This window comes from Neofelis nebulosa, chromosome 10 (assembly GCF_028018385.1).
Source record: "Neofelis nebulosa isolate mNeoNeb1 chromosome 10, mNeoNeb1.pri, whole genome shotgun sequence".
In the NCBI taxonomy this organism is placed as follows: Eukaryota; Metazoa; Chordata; class Mammalia; order Carnivora; family Felidae; genus Neofelis; species Neofelis nebulosa.
Genome location: NC_080791.1, coordinates 100115342 through 100128960, shown reverse-complemented (window position 1 = coordinate 100128960; position 13619 = coordinate 100115342). Strand labels below are relative to the sequence as shown.

The 13619-nt window shown below is 44.1% G+C and overlaps 1 protein-coding gene across 1 annotated transcript in view; it reads right to left on the bottom strand.

The window, feature by feature from the left end:
- The window catches only part of PTPRJ (protein tyrosine phosphatase receptor type J), a 171319-nt gene that overhangs the window by 28550 nt on the left and 129150 nt on the right, over positions 1-13619 (bottom strand). The window contains exons 7-10 of the mRNA XM_058688987.1: positions 11170-11430; positions 5993-6250; positions 4726-5004; positions 2432-2722 (exon numbers count right to left, since the gene is read on the bottom strand). Of these exons, the coding sequence (XP_058544970.1) occupies positions 2432-2722; positions 4726-5004; positions 5993-6250; positions 11170-11430 (1089 nt within the window). The remainder of the gene's footprint in view (positions 1-2431; positions 2723-4725; positions 5005-5992; positions 6251-11169; positions 11431-13619) is intronic.

The window sequence follows — 13619 nt, the reverse complement described above, 5'->3', positions numbered from 1 at the left end:
CTCTCTCTCCGCCCCTCCCCCGTTCATGCTCTGTCTCTCTCTGTCCCAAAAATAAATAAAAAATAAAAAACATTGAAAAAAAAAAAATTAAAAAAATAAATAAATAAAATGTGATTGAAATCAATGCCAGCTGTTCCTTCTTACCTTTTTTAACGCAGCTCCTAAAAAAGGTTAAATTCTGCAGGAGACTCACATTTTCTACCGGGCCGTTGCAGCTCTGAACCAGGCTTCGGCAACCACTCAAGTAACTGACAGCAGTGACGGCTTGGAGGCGCCGTTCCCAGGTCTAATCGTCAACCGCCTGGCCAGACTTCCTAACACAGGCTCCCAGGATTCCCCCCAGCGCTCTGCCTTTGAGCTGCCCAGAGAGGACCAGACTGTGGGTGGCAGGCTAACTCAGGCTACCTGCAAGACTGGAAACGCTTTCCCTCTCTCTGCTTATCTGAATCCTATGCTCCAGGGGCCCCGTCTGCCTTACTCACCGGTGTCCCTTACCCCAGGCACACACGGTGCGACTAACAAATATTGGTTAAAAGACCATCACTTCAATTCCCCCAGATTTACCCATCCCACCAACGCTTCCTACCTCTCCTGGGGAAATTGCAGCTCCGCTTTTCCAGTAAATAAAAGACGTGTTAAATTTGTATCTGAAAATTCATCTGAGGAAAGGGAGAGCTACAGAATAGAAAGTAAGAGAATCCCTGGACTAAGTAAGTGGTCATTATCCAACCCTACCATACTGTTCAGGCTCAGAAACTACTTCTGACAAGTTTCTTCTCTTCACCAGGCACTGAGCGTAGCCCTAGAGATACCAAATCAGATGTGGCTGATGTTCCTCAGCAGCTCAAGAGATGACGTGATTAAAGAGAACTACAAAAAGGTTCATTATTTCCATTATGTTCTAGAGTGCTGCAGAAACCCAAAGGAGTGTGACCCAGGGCCATCCTCTACAGTGTGGACTACACAACTCCAAGGAGCCCCATGCACACTGTAGTCCATATGAATGGTATCCCCTGGAATTGTGTGCTGCACAACCTGAGCAGCCATACATGGCCGCTGTCAAGTGGCCTTCCATACAAATTACCTCATCTAATTTGTTTAACAGTCCTGAAAGCTAGTCTTACTTCCCCTTTTTATAACGAAGAAAAAGGCTCATAGAGGTTACGCAGCTTCTCTGAGATCGCACAGCTAGTAAAAGGCAGAATTTAGAATCAAACCCAGGTTGGCCTGTCAAAATCCAACACTCTGTCCACAGAACCCCTCCACCACTTTTCAAGTCAGTGTCCCTGTAATAAGAGGCCTTTTTCTCTTACTATGTCAACCACGAGTTCTTTGGAAATTGTCCAGAAACACTCTGATACCCTAAAGGAAACACATCCAGGGGTTGAAAAGCACAAAGCAAAACCAACCCGCCAGGCTGATCTAAGACATAACATTGGCAAAGACATGGCGAGCAAAAGACAGATAAAAACGAAGCAAAGATATAAGAAGCAACTTTCTTCCAAAGAAATAAGAACGATGAGCCTGAAAAGTCTGACTAGGGGGATCCCCTGTGCAGTGAGTGACCCCCCCACTCTCCAAAACAGCCGGGGAGCTTATCAATATGGATTCCAGGGAAATAAGAATCTTGACCGAATATATGATAATAGTGAATAAAAGTAATGTTCAATTTTTCAGTGATGGTAATGGCAATATGGTTATGTCTGAAAGAAACGGGAAAGGAGCCCCTATCTTGGAGAAATACTTCTTAAAGTATTTATAAATAAAATTATAGAATGATGAGGACTGGTTTCAAAGTAATCCAATCAGGGAGGAGGGGGGTATAAATGAAAGAAGATTGGTCAAACTCCGACAAATATTTAACTGGGCGATGATGGATATGTGGGTTTCTTTATGCTTGCCTCTACTTCTGTGTACATTTGAATATTTCTATGAAAATGCTTTTCTCATGTAATATAATAAAGGAACTCACTACCTAAAAGAAAATGTGGCAGCGAATTATTCTGTAAAGCAAAGGAAACTTTCGGGATGTTAAAAATGAGTCTCTCTTACCCTGCTCTTCAAGACTTGATTTCTACAGATTTGGGTTAACGGTCTATGCCAGCAGAAACAAATATTTTAGGGGTGCCTGGGTGGCTCAGTCGGTGAAGTGCCCGACTCTTGGTTTCAACTCAGGTCACGATCTCACGGTTTCGTGGGTTCGAGCCCTATGTCTGGCTCTGTACTGGTGGGGCGGAGCCTACTTAGGATTCTCTCTCTCCCCCTCTCTGCTTGCCCCTCCCCCTCTCATTCTGTCTCTGTCTCTCAAAATAAATAAATAAAGTTAAAAAGTATATATTTTAGCAGAAATTTCAAAAGAAATATGGATTTCTAGGCCACACGTGCAGACCCACTGGGTCAGCGTTCTCCAGGGGTGGACCACAAAGCTCACCTGTGATGCCAGTGAGGCAGGTGTTTTGGGTGGGAGGTGCCGTCTTGTTACAGGACAAGGCAGTGATGCTGATGTTGTAGGAGGTAGAAAAATTCAAATATGTGACATTCGTCCAGTACTCTGTGCCGTTCTCCGAGGAGCAGCTCTCCAGGTCTGTCACATTTTTCCAAGCCCCTCTGCTGATCTCCAGCCCGAAGCCTGTGTTGGTGCCGGGAGGGCAGGCCCACTTGAGAATCAAGGTTGGCTCTTTGGGGACCACCTCGCAGCGGAAGGAGGCTACTGGTGCAGGATCTGCAAGGGAAGCACAGCACATCATCAGAGTCCGAGACGGGTGCCTTTGCAAACGCCGGCACTTGGAGGGCAGTCGAATCCCGGCTCATCTGTGATGAGGAGACAGCCGTGCAGAATGGTAGAAGACGCAGAGGCTGACATTGAACCAGGCATTACTGAACTGTGTGACCCTGGGCCGGTTACCCAACCAAGCCTCAACAGCAGGACTGTATGAGGATTCTGTGAAAGTGGCTGTCAATCACCACCCTGGAAGAGAACGGGGCTCTGTGAGAGCTAGCGCTGTCATAACAGTATGGAGGCAGCAACTCCTTCATTCTGGGGCCCTCCTGACAATCCTTCTGGAAGAGGTAGGGTTAATACTGCCCCACTCTGCCGATGAAGCAACTGAGGCTTTGAGAAGTTGCATAAGTTGCTGAAGATGACCTGGCTGCTAGGCAACAAAGCCAAAACTGGATCCCAGGTTTCCTGAATCCAAGTGCAGGGCATTTTGTATACACACAACATGCGGAATAATCAACAATAAATGGGATCGGTTTCTTCATCTTTCAAATGGTGTGTTGTCTGTCTCTACCTGTCTGAGGACCAATAGAGTTTTGTTGACGGCCGACCCTAAACTTCTGTAAATAGAGAGCTCTGTACTAAGGTGCTGGGGGCAGAATACTATCACTGCTTCAGTGCTGCAGTATTTTAAGGCAGGAAAAGCATTAACGAACCACCCATTAACAGCTCCCACATGCTCCGCCAGAGGCCTGGGAAAGTAACCCGCCCAACGCACACAGCCCCTGTTCCAGCCACCCCCAGGCATAAATGCTCGTATGTATTTTTCTCTTGCTCTAGACTGCAATAATTACAGCGAGGGTAAGTCTCGGCAGCAGAAACCACCCAAATCCCAAAGATCAGCTTCTAGACCAGGTGCACGGGGCCCGAGGAGCAGGGGTGACTCGGAGCTACAGGGATTTCTGTAGCAGCTCCACCTGAAAGGTCAGAGGTCATCAAAGTGCCAGCTCCTATGCTACCAGGGAGGCTGATCCGATGACAGCCCTCAGCTTCCAAATCAGCCTGAACACACCTGAGCAGCTTGGTCTAAGCAAGGAAAGAGGTAGGTATAAAGAGGGGGAAGAATAAGGTGGTGCACAGGCGCCGGGGTGACAAAGGTGCCCCAATCAGACCCGTGAGCCCAAGTACTCACAGCCATCTGTAGAACACTCCCTGGGTTGCTCTCTGAAAGCTCCTTAGGTTAAACACAGAGCTACCTTTCTCTTTATAGCACTTTTTACACTGAGAGATAAGGACTGAGAAAGGCAAAAAGGATGAGCATCCATTTTAACAATATCCTTTTCAATCTTCTTCAGTGGGAAAGCCAAATCATGAACCACAAGCCTGAATGGCATCCCTCTCCTAGCCCGTCACCTCCCGGGGCCGCACCACCTACCCATCACCCTCTTGCTCCCATTGGTCCACTCCTGCCATCCTGGCCTCCTGCTCTTCCTGCAACACAGCAGGCATACTCCAGCCTCAGGGCCTTTGCACTGGCCTTTCCTCTGCCTATGATGCTCTACATCCTGACAGCCATCTGGCCGGCTCCTTCACTTCCTTCAGGTCTCTGCTCAACAGTCACTTTTTCACTGAGGCCTTCCCAGGGCATCCTACATAAACATCTCCTCTCCCCCTTCTCTGTTCTTTTCCCTCTCCCTAGCAGTAATCATCATCTAATGACTTATTATCTGTCTGTCTTCTCCACCAGAATCGAAGTTCCAGGAAGGCAGAGACTTGGGGGTGTCCCTTAACAGCGCCTGGCGTATAGTAAGTGTTGCATAAATATCTGCTGGATGAATAAATGAGGAGGACAAGACAGCCCTACTAAGCTAATGGGCTCTCTCGGAGAGTCCAGGGTCTGTTACCACACACGACCCGAAACCTAATAAACTAAAGCCTGCAGAGGACCTACCTGCAAGGTCAGCACCACACAGGAAAGAGTGCAGGAGGCACCTGAGGCTACTCACCTGTACAGAATGACTGCCTGCCAGATGCCAGTGGCGTGGTGACATTTCCCACTTGGGTGAAGATCTCCACCGTGTATGACGAGCCAGGTATTAACTCAGTGACGGTAGCATAGGTGACGCCAATGTCTGTGACTAGTTGTGTTGCTTGGCTGAAATTTCCATCCTTCCCAATATAAAGGTAGTAGGTATACCTGGGAGAAGCTTCATCCAAGTTCTGCCAATTTAAGGTTGCTTCCGTGGTGCTGGTATTTACTTCAATGTTGGCTACATTGCTGGGCCCTTAGTTTAAAAAAAAAAAAAAAAAAAAAAAGGCACGGATAAGCCTTGAATTCCAGGACTATTTTATTTACTGCATCTAAAAATAGCCTGGCTCCTGGGTGCCTGGGTGGCTCAGTCGGTTAAGTGTCCGACTTTGGCTCAGGTCAGGATATCACGGTTCATGTGTTCGAGCCCCACGTCGGGCCCTGTGCTGACAACTTGGAGCCTGGAGCCTGCTTCAGATTCTGTGTCTCCCTCTCTCTCTGCCCCTCCCCCACTTGTGCTTGCTCTCTCTCTCTCTCTCTCTCTCTCTCAAAAACAAACAATAAAAAAAATTTTTTTTTTAACAATTAAAAATAGCCTGGCTCCTTTGAGGAAAGAATAAATAAAGCTAACATTTGCTGACTCAAAATACAGAAGGCTTCCCAAAAAGACATTCAGAAAATAATTATACAGATTAAATCTCAAAAGAATTCATTTTCCAGGCTTCTTTTTTAAGTTTATCTGAAATATATTTTCCAGGTATAATTTCGTATCTGTTTTGGAAATCTGATTAATGAAAGAGAAAATATATGCGAAAAAGATAATACAAACTACCATCTATCTGTACCATATAGTTAGATCAAACATTAGCAAGACTCCTTCCTTACTACTCTGCAAGCAAAGCTCCCCATTTGAGCAGTATCTTCTAATGTCACCAAGACAAGGTGACTCTCCTCTAGTCCGTATTCCCAAGGAATGAATGGAATAATTATGTTGTCCATGTTTATCGGATCTTTCTGCTTCTAAGGACAATTCCAAGCTCACACAGCTCAGCATCAATGCCCCAAGAGAACACCAGAACCTTTGCGGAGGCCAATGTTTTCAGCTTAAGCAGCTTCAGATTCTACCTGGAATCAGATTCTACCTGGAATGGCCACTTACCTCACCGTGTAACCAATGCTTGCTTCCCACCCTCCAGGAGAATCAGAAAGAACACCACTTACCAGGGTGTCCTTAAGAGACTTACATGTGTACTGTGCCGTGGAGCTGGGCTTCCCCTGAATGTGGTTCACCTCTGGAAAGATCGTGATGTTATATAAGGTGCCTGGAACCAAATCCCTGAGAGTGATCTCTTTGCGAGAACTGTTTATCTTGTCAGAGCCGCGCTCGGACTGTATAACTAGGTGGTAGGTGTATTCGGAAGCATTGTCCGTACTCTGCCACTCCAACTCCATCCCGGTTGTGGTGACGTTGAACACGCGGATGTCAAAGACGGCACTGGGATCTGGTGGGAGGAAAGGAGGTACAAAGGAAGTGTCAAGGACCATCTTAACACCCAGCTTTATTGCAAAGTGTCCAGAGAACTTGCTCTTTTGCCAGCAAAGTCTCAGACGAGTTCACAGAGGGCAAACTCCAAAGCAAGCGAGAAACACGCACACTCCTGTCTTTCGAGAATTTTGGCTCTTCCGTAACACAGATGAGCGAGCTTACCAATCTGTCCTGTGGGTTCTCTGGTCTTTCGCTTTTGTCATAAAAACGCCCCCTTTGGGGGTCTTCTGGGGTGGAGGTCTTATTCAGATTCCTGATCTGAGTGCTGATGACCAGATGGGTTCAGTTGGTGAAAATGCATCAAACTATGCACTTATGATGTGTGTGTTTTCAATATGTATAGTACAGTTCAATAAATAGTTTGGTGTGTGTGGGGGTGTGTATGTGTGTGGGGGTGAGTGGGCGTGTGTGTGGATGTGTGTGTGTTTAATCTAACTCCCTGAAAAGAAAACGTTTTCCTGTAACACAGGCATATACCAAAAAGAAAAACTGAAATGGACAGCTGACGTTTGCTAGGTTGAGAGTATTCGAGGCCAGGGTGGAGAAGGGAAAACACACGTACGCACACACCCCAACCACCCTCCCAGCTGGGGTCAGAAGAGAACTCTCCCACAGGGGTACTCGGGGTACCCTGCTCCCCCCCATCTCACCTCTACACACCAAACCAGCTGTAATGTGCATGCACAGATCGAGGCCCAGAAATAACCATGTAAGCTACTACTTTTCTGCCCTTGCTTTCAAAACATTTCTCTCTTTACCTGGGAACCCAAGTCACCTCTCGTGAGAGGAACTGAGTGAGGGGACAAAAGAGGGAAATATTTTCACTGTAAAACCTTGTGTGTGTGTGTGTGTGTGTGTGTGTGTGTGTGTGTGTGTGTGTGTTTTACATGCATGTACCACACGCATGTACTCTCTTCCAAAAAAAAATTTTTTTTTAAGTGGCTCCTCTGTAAAGGTAGGTAGCTTTGAGTGTCTTCTTTCCCTACCACCAGATTCCTGATGTCACAGGGATTCCACAGACAAAAGACCATAAAAGGACGCCATTATCTGGGTGGCTCAGTCAGTTGAGCATCCAAATCTTGATTTTAGTTCAGGTCGTGATCTCAGGGTTCAAGGGTTCAAGCCCCACGTCAGGCTCCATGCTCGCCACATGGAGCCTGCTTGAGATTCTCTACCCCTCCCACATGCATTCTCTCTCTCTCTTTCTCTCTCTCTCTCTCTCAAAACAAACTTCAAAAAAAGAAAAAAGTACATCATTATCCATAAACGTAAAAAAAAAATAGAAATAACCTAAATATTCCATAAAAAGAGAAGGGCTCTATAAACTGTGATCTGGCTATATAATGAAACATCCTGCAGCCACTAAAAACATAAAGACCATACATACTATGGGAGGGAGGCTACAATATACACTGAGTTAAAAAAAAATAGTTGAAATACAAAATACAATTATTTGTATAATAATTACAACGATGTAAACAAAACCTATGACTGTGGACACAGATGTGAAAGGAATTCAGCTGGGTTAGAAGGCAGAGTTCTTCTTGTTTCCCTTCCTTTCTATGGTGGTAAAATATCCATATCTATAATTTTAACCATCTGTAAATGTACAACTCAGAGGCATTAAATACATTCACAATTTTGTGACACTATCATCACTATCTATACCCAAAATATTTCATCACCCCCAACACAGACTCTGTTCCACTTAAGCAGCAACTCCCCACACTTCCCTCCCTGGTAACCTCTATTCTCCTTTGGTCTCTATGAACTTGCCTATTCCAAGAACCTCAGGTAAGTGGAATCATACAATATTTGTCCTTCTGCGTCTAGCTTCTTTCACGTAGCATAATGTTTTGAGGTTCATCCATGCAGTGGGTATCAGAATTTCATTCATTTTTATGGCTGAATAATATTCTATTGTGTGGATATACCACGTTTTGTCTATCCACTGCTCTCTGGACACTTGACTGCTTCTACTCTTGTCTGATGTAAATCGTGCTACCATGAACACTGGTATACAGATAACTGTTCGAGTCTCTGCTTTCAATCCTTTGGGAAATATAAATATCATATAAATACATATACATATACACACATAAACATATGTATACAAACATACGCACGCACACACATGTAGAATTGGAACTGCTGAATCATATAGCATTTGTTTCCCTTCTTCAAAATTGCCTTTAATGCTGTTATACTGACTTTAATAATAATGGAAGTTGTTCAACCATAGAATGATAATCCCCTAAGAGATTAATGCCTTATTACAACTCTTCATGATTCCCATTCAATGGGACTCAATTAGAGGTTACAGTACAAGAGATGTAACTTCTCCTCAACGAATAGCCCTAAATTGCTTTGCAGCTGACCATCAGTCCACACTCTGCTTGAGACCTCATTCTTCAAAGCCAGAGGTCAGTTCACTCCTTTGTCACTCTGGGCCAGTTATAAAGCTCACAGAACTCCCATTTCCTGCTCTGGAAAACGGAGATGCTAACAGTGCCTACCTCGTGAAGTTATGACAAAAATTTTTAAATAAAAGATGAGAGCCCAGCACTTTGCAGACCCCCAATATATTAAGCTATTATCACATTAAGTTCTGGGCATTGGCAATATCAATACAATATCACACAATATCAAGTGTCCCCCACCACGGTAATCCTCATGGTTAGCGACATTCTCAAAAGAAAAACAGAAATATATGTTGACGTTAAGACGCCATCTCAACAGTATGATCTAAAATTCAGACTTGAGGGGCGCCTGGGTGGCTCAGTCAGCGAAGCATCTGACTTCGGCTCAAGTCATGATCTCAGAGTTCATGGGTTCAAGCCCCACATCGGGCTCTGTGCTGACAGCTCAGAGCCTGGAGCCTGCTTTGGATTCTGTGTCTCCTTCTCTCTCTGCCCTTCCCCCACTCATGCTCTGTCTCTCTCAAAGATAAATAAACATTAAAAAAAAATTTTTAACAAAAAAATAAAATTCAGACTTGAAATGGAATTACTGCATTTCATCTAAGGAATGCACTTTAGCAGTCCCTTATTTTGGAAACAGACCTTTCAAGGAACTATCAATGCCTTCACCCAACCAACAGAGTTGAAGAAACCTACACAAGGAGAATCTCAAAAGCCCAAATGATTTCATGTGTGCCTAAAGGAATTAGGCCTCGTTTTTTTATTCTTCCCTTCTATATAAAAGATTTCAATTCTCTTGCAATCAAAGCTCAAGGAATAGTGTATGTTTTCCAAGCTATCCCAAAAAATGTATTTCAAATTTTAAAAACAACAGTAATGAACATTAAATTGTTTTGATGAAATACTTTTATCAAGATCACTTAGGCTCAAAGAATAATGCTGTTTATGAAAGACTGTAAATAATCTACAATCTACTTTTCCAACAATAGGGGAGTACTTCAATAATTTATAATACATCCATATCATTGGTTCTTAAACTTTTGAATCTCAGGACCCCTTTACCTTCTTAAAAGAGAATTTTTATTTATGTAGGCTATATTTATATTTACTGTATTAGAAATAAAAAATGAAGGGGCGTCTGGGTGGCTCAGTTGGTTAAGCTTCTGACTTGGGCTTAGGTCATGATCTCACGGTTCATGAGTTGGAGCCCCACATCTAGCTCAGAGCCTAGAGCCTACTTCGGATTCTGTGTCTCCATCCCTCTCTGCCCCTCCCCCGCTCATGCTCTCTCGCTCGCTCTCTCTCTGTGTCTCTCTCTCAAAAGTAAATAAAACCCAAAAAAAATTTTTAAAGAAATAAAAAATGAAGAATTTTTAAAACATAAGAATACACAAGCATACATTCCATTAGCCATCAGAGTGATGATGTCATCCCTTGTCATATAGCATCTGGAAAGCTCCATTATACACTCATCATGAGAGAATAAGATTAAAAAAGCCAAATAACACTTTAGAAGCAGTATGATAATAATAACAACTCATCAACTCCTTGAAAGAATCTAGGGGACTCTCAGAGATCCCTGGATCACACTTTGGGTAACAATGATCTGGCCCACAAGTCAACTAAGTTTTCCTTTAAGGGACACAGAATAAATATTTTAAGTATTGTGGGCCATATATTTTCTATTGCAACTGCTCATTTCTAGCACAAAAGAAGTTATAGATAGTATATAAACACATAAGCATGGTTGTGTTCTAATAAAACTTTATTTATAAAAACAGGCAATGGCCAGATGTGGCCCATAGGCCATTATTATCTGTTGACCCGATTTAGACAATGGAATGCCAGGAAGATATTAAAATTATCCTGTAGAAATATTTATACTGACAGGGAAGAACACTCATAATAAGCTGCTATGTGGTAAGAAGCAGATTATAAAACCACATGAATAGGATGACTTCAATGTTTGTAAAAGAAAAAATATGCAGGGGTGCCTGAGTGGCTCAGTCAGTTGAGCATCTGACTCTTGATTTCGGCTCAGGTCGTTATCTCATGATTCGTGTGATGGAACCCCACAACTTCTCTCTCCCTCTGCCCCTTCCCCACTCTAAATAAATAAATAAATAAATAATAAATAAATAAATAAATAAATAAATAAATAAATAAATAAAATATAGGCACATATTTAAAATTAGAAAAGCTATTGATTATCTCATACATCAAAAATACACCAAAAGTTACCAGTGATTATTTCTGGTTGATAGTTTACTATGTGATTTTCTTTTGCTTATCTGTGTATTTTACATAATGAATATGCATTACTGTCATTATAAATGTTTTTAAGATTTTCATTAGATAATTAAAAGCAATATTTGGAAAACCTGGCATTATAAATTATACTGATTTCCTTTAAGAAACACCCCTGTTTTACAGAAAACACAGCCTATTTGCTTACCAGTTCTATTGTAAACCGTCTGGGACTCCCCTTCAGTCCCATTTGGTCCTTGTGGAAATATTTCAAAACGATACTTGGTTCCAGGGTATAAGCCACCAATGACAATACTTTGGTTTTGGGTGGCTGTTTCCAGCGGAGATTTTCCAGCTCCTTCCTCCGTGGTAAGTATCTTGAAGAAATCTGCGTCATTGCTGCTCCAAGCTAAGCCAACTTCCCTTGTGCTGACACTTGTCACTCGAAAGTCGGAAACTGGACGGGGGGCTGTGGGAAGAGAGTAAACAACTAGATTTAGAGCCTGGTTCTACAGAAGACAGGGTGACTGAACCTCACAAAATATTTACACTGAGATTATACGCACACTTGGGACATCCGACCTTTCTCTCTTCTTTGTATTATCGCCTACGATGCCCTTAGCAACTGGTATTTTTGGCTACTGAGAAAACAGTTGGCTACAAGAGCATAGAAACTGCATGCTTAGGTTGTACAAAGTCATTCACTGGAAATGAGAGGAGGGGTGAACCCACGTGGGCACGAACTAACACTCTGGGGTAGGACCTTGGCTGTTGCTGGCTGCTTTATCTCAAATACATTATTAGGCCCTCCCAGAACCTCTGTTTAGGAACATGCAGTAGAGGCTGCTGTTGACCCCTAAAACCCATTCCTTACCTGGCTTTTCCCTTAGTCGTACAACCCCAGATTTTTAGCTGTGTACCTGGCTGTCGGAAATAAAGACTGTGTTTCCCAGCCTCCTTTGCTGCTAGATTAGCCATGTGGCTGAGTTCTGGTCAACAGGATGTGAGCACAAGTACCGTAGGACTTTTAGGAAGTATCGTGAACGCATGGAGCACTACCTTCTGCCCTTCCTCCTCCTTGTAGCTGGAATGTGGATGCAATACCCAGAGCTCAGGCCGCCTAGCTCCAGAACGAGTACGGTGGCTGTGGTGGCACCTACGGCTTCCTGATCCCCAGATTACAGCTCAGAACATATATTTCTGGAGCCAACACCTACAGTGCGGGTTGCAGAACGTGACAAAACTGCACCCCTTAGTGTGGGAGCCATTCCTGGGTCCCAGCCTAAAGCCTGCTCCCCCAGCTGTTAAGAGTTGAATCGTGTCCCCTCAAAATTCATATGTTGGAGGGGCGCCTGGGTGGCGCAGTCGGTTAAGCGTCCGACTTCAGCCAGGTCACGATCTCGCGGTCCGTGAGTTCGAGCCCCGCGTCAGGCTCTGGGCTGATGGCTCGGAGCTTGGAGCCTGTTTCCGATTCTGTGTCTCCCTCTCTCTCTGCCCCTCCCCTGTTCATGCTCTGTCTCTCTCTGTCCCAAAAATAAATAAAAAACATTAAAAAAAAATTAAAAAAAAAAAAAAATTCATATGTTGGAGCCCTAACACCCAGTACCTCAGAAGGTGGTATATTTGGAGACAGGGCCTTTAAAGAGGTGATTACGGTAAAACAAGGTCATTAGAGTAGGTCCTAATCCCGTATATGACTGGTGTCCTGGTAAGAAGAGGAGATTAGGACACAGTCATGCACAGACCAAAGGACAACCACGTGAAGACACGGGGAGAAGACAGCCATCTTCCAGCCAAGGAGAGAGGCCTCAGAGGAGCCCAACCGTTCATCACCTTGATCTCAAACTTCTTGCCTCCAGAACTGTGAGAAAATAAATTTCTGTTGTTTAAGCTCTGCAGTCTGTGGTACTTGTAACAGCAGCCCTGGCAAAATAACACACCAGCCCTCCCAATAACTCTGCAAACCCTCGGCTCCCAGGATCGAGTTCCTTTGGGCTGAAAAAAGCTCATAAAAAGCTTCTGTTTCCTGCCACGGAGCCCTGGCTAACACTCCTCCATCCCGTCCTGCCTAGCACTGGTGCTGCTTCTACAAGGACAAAGAAACAAACTCCTGTTTTGCTTACGCCGTGCATCCTCGGGAAGTTTTTTTGTTACTCACAGCCAAACCTAGTCTGAACTAACAAAGGGACTGAAGAGTAAAAGTGTAGAAGGTGAGGAAGGGAAACCAGATTCCACTTCTTACCCCAAAGAGCCAGTCCTGAAGACATCTGTAAAGGTGCCTAAGGTGCACTTCCTAGCAAGCAACAGACACCCAAGTGAAGCATTCTGTGAAATGAGCCCTGGGTCCAGAGCCAGGCATCCCTGGGACCCACGTCTCTGCTCTGCCACTTTGCGCCCTTGGGCAAATCATTCGGCTGGGTGGGGCTGCAGCCTCCTTATTTGTAAAACAGGGATCCTAATACCTACCATGGAGGCCATCGCAATACCCATAAAGCGCCTGGTACGGTACGATACTGATACTGTTATACTATGTACTACTGGTATACCATTATTGCTTTACTCTAATTCTCGGACCTTCTTTGGAACAGAAAGCATCTTTTTTTAATGTTTATTTTTGAGAGACAGAGAGAGAGACAGAGAGAGAGCGCGCGCGTGCAA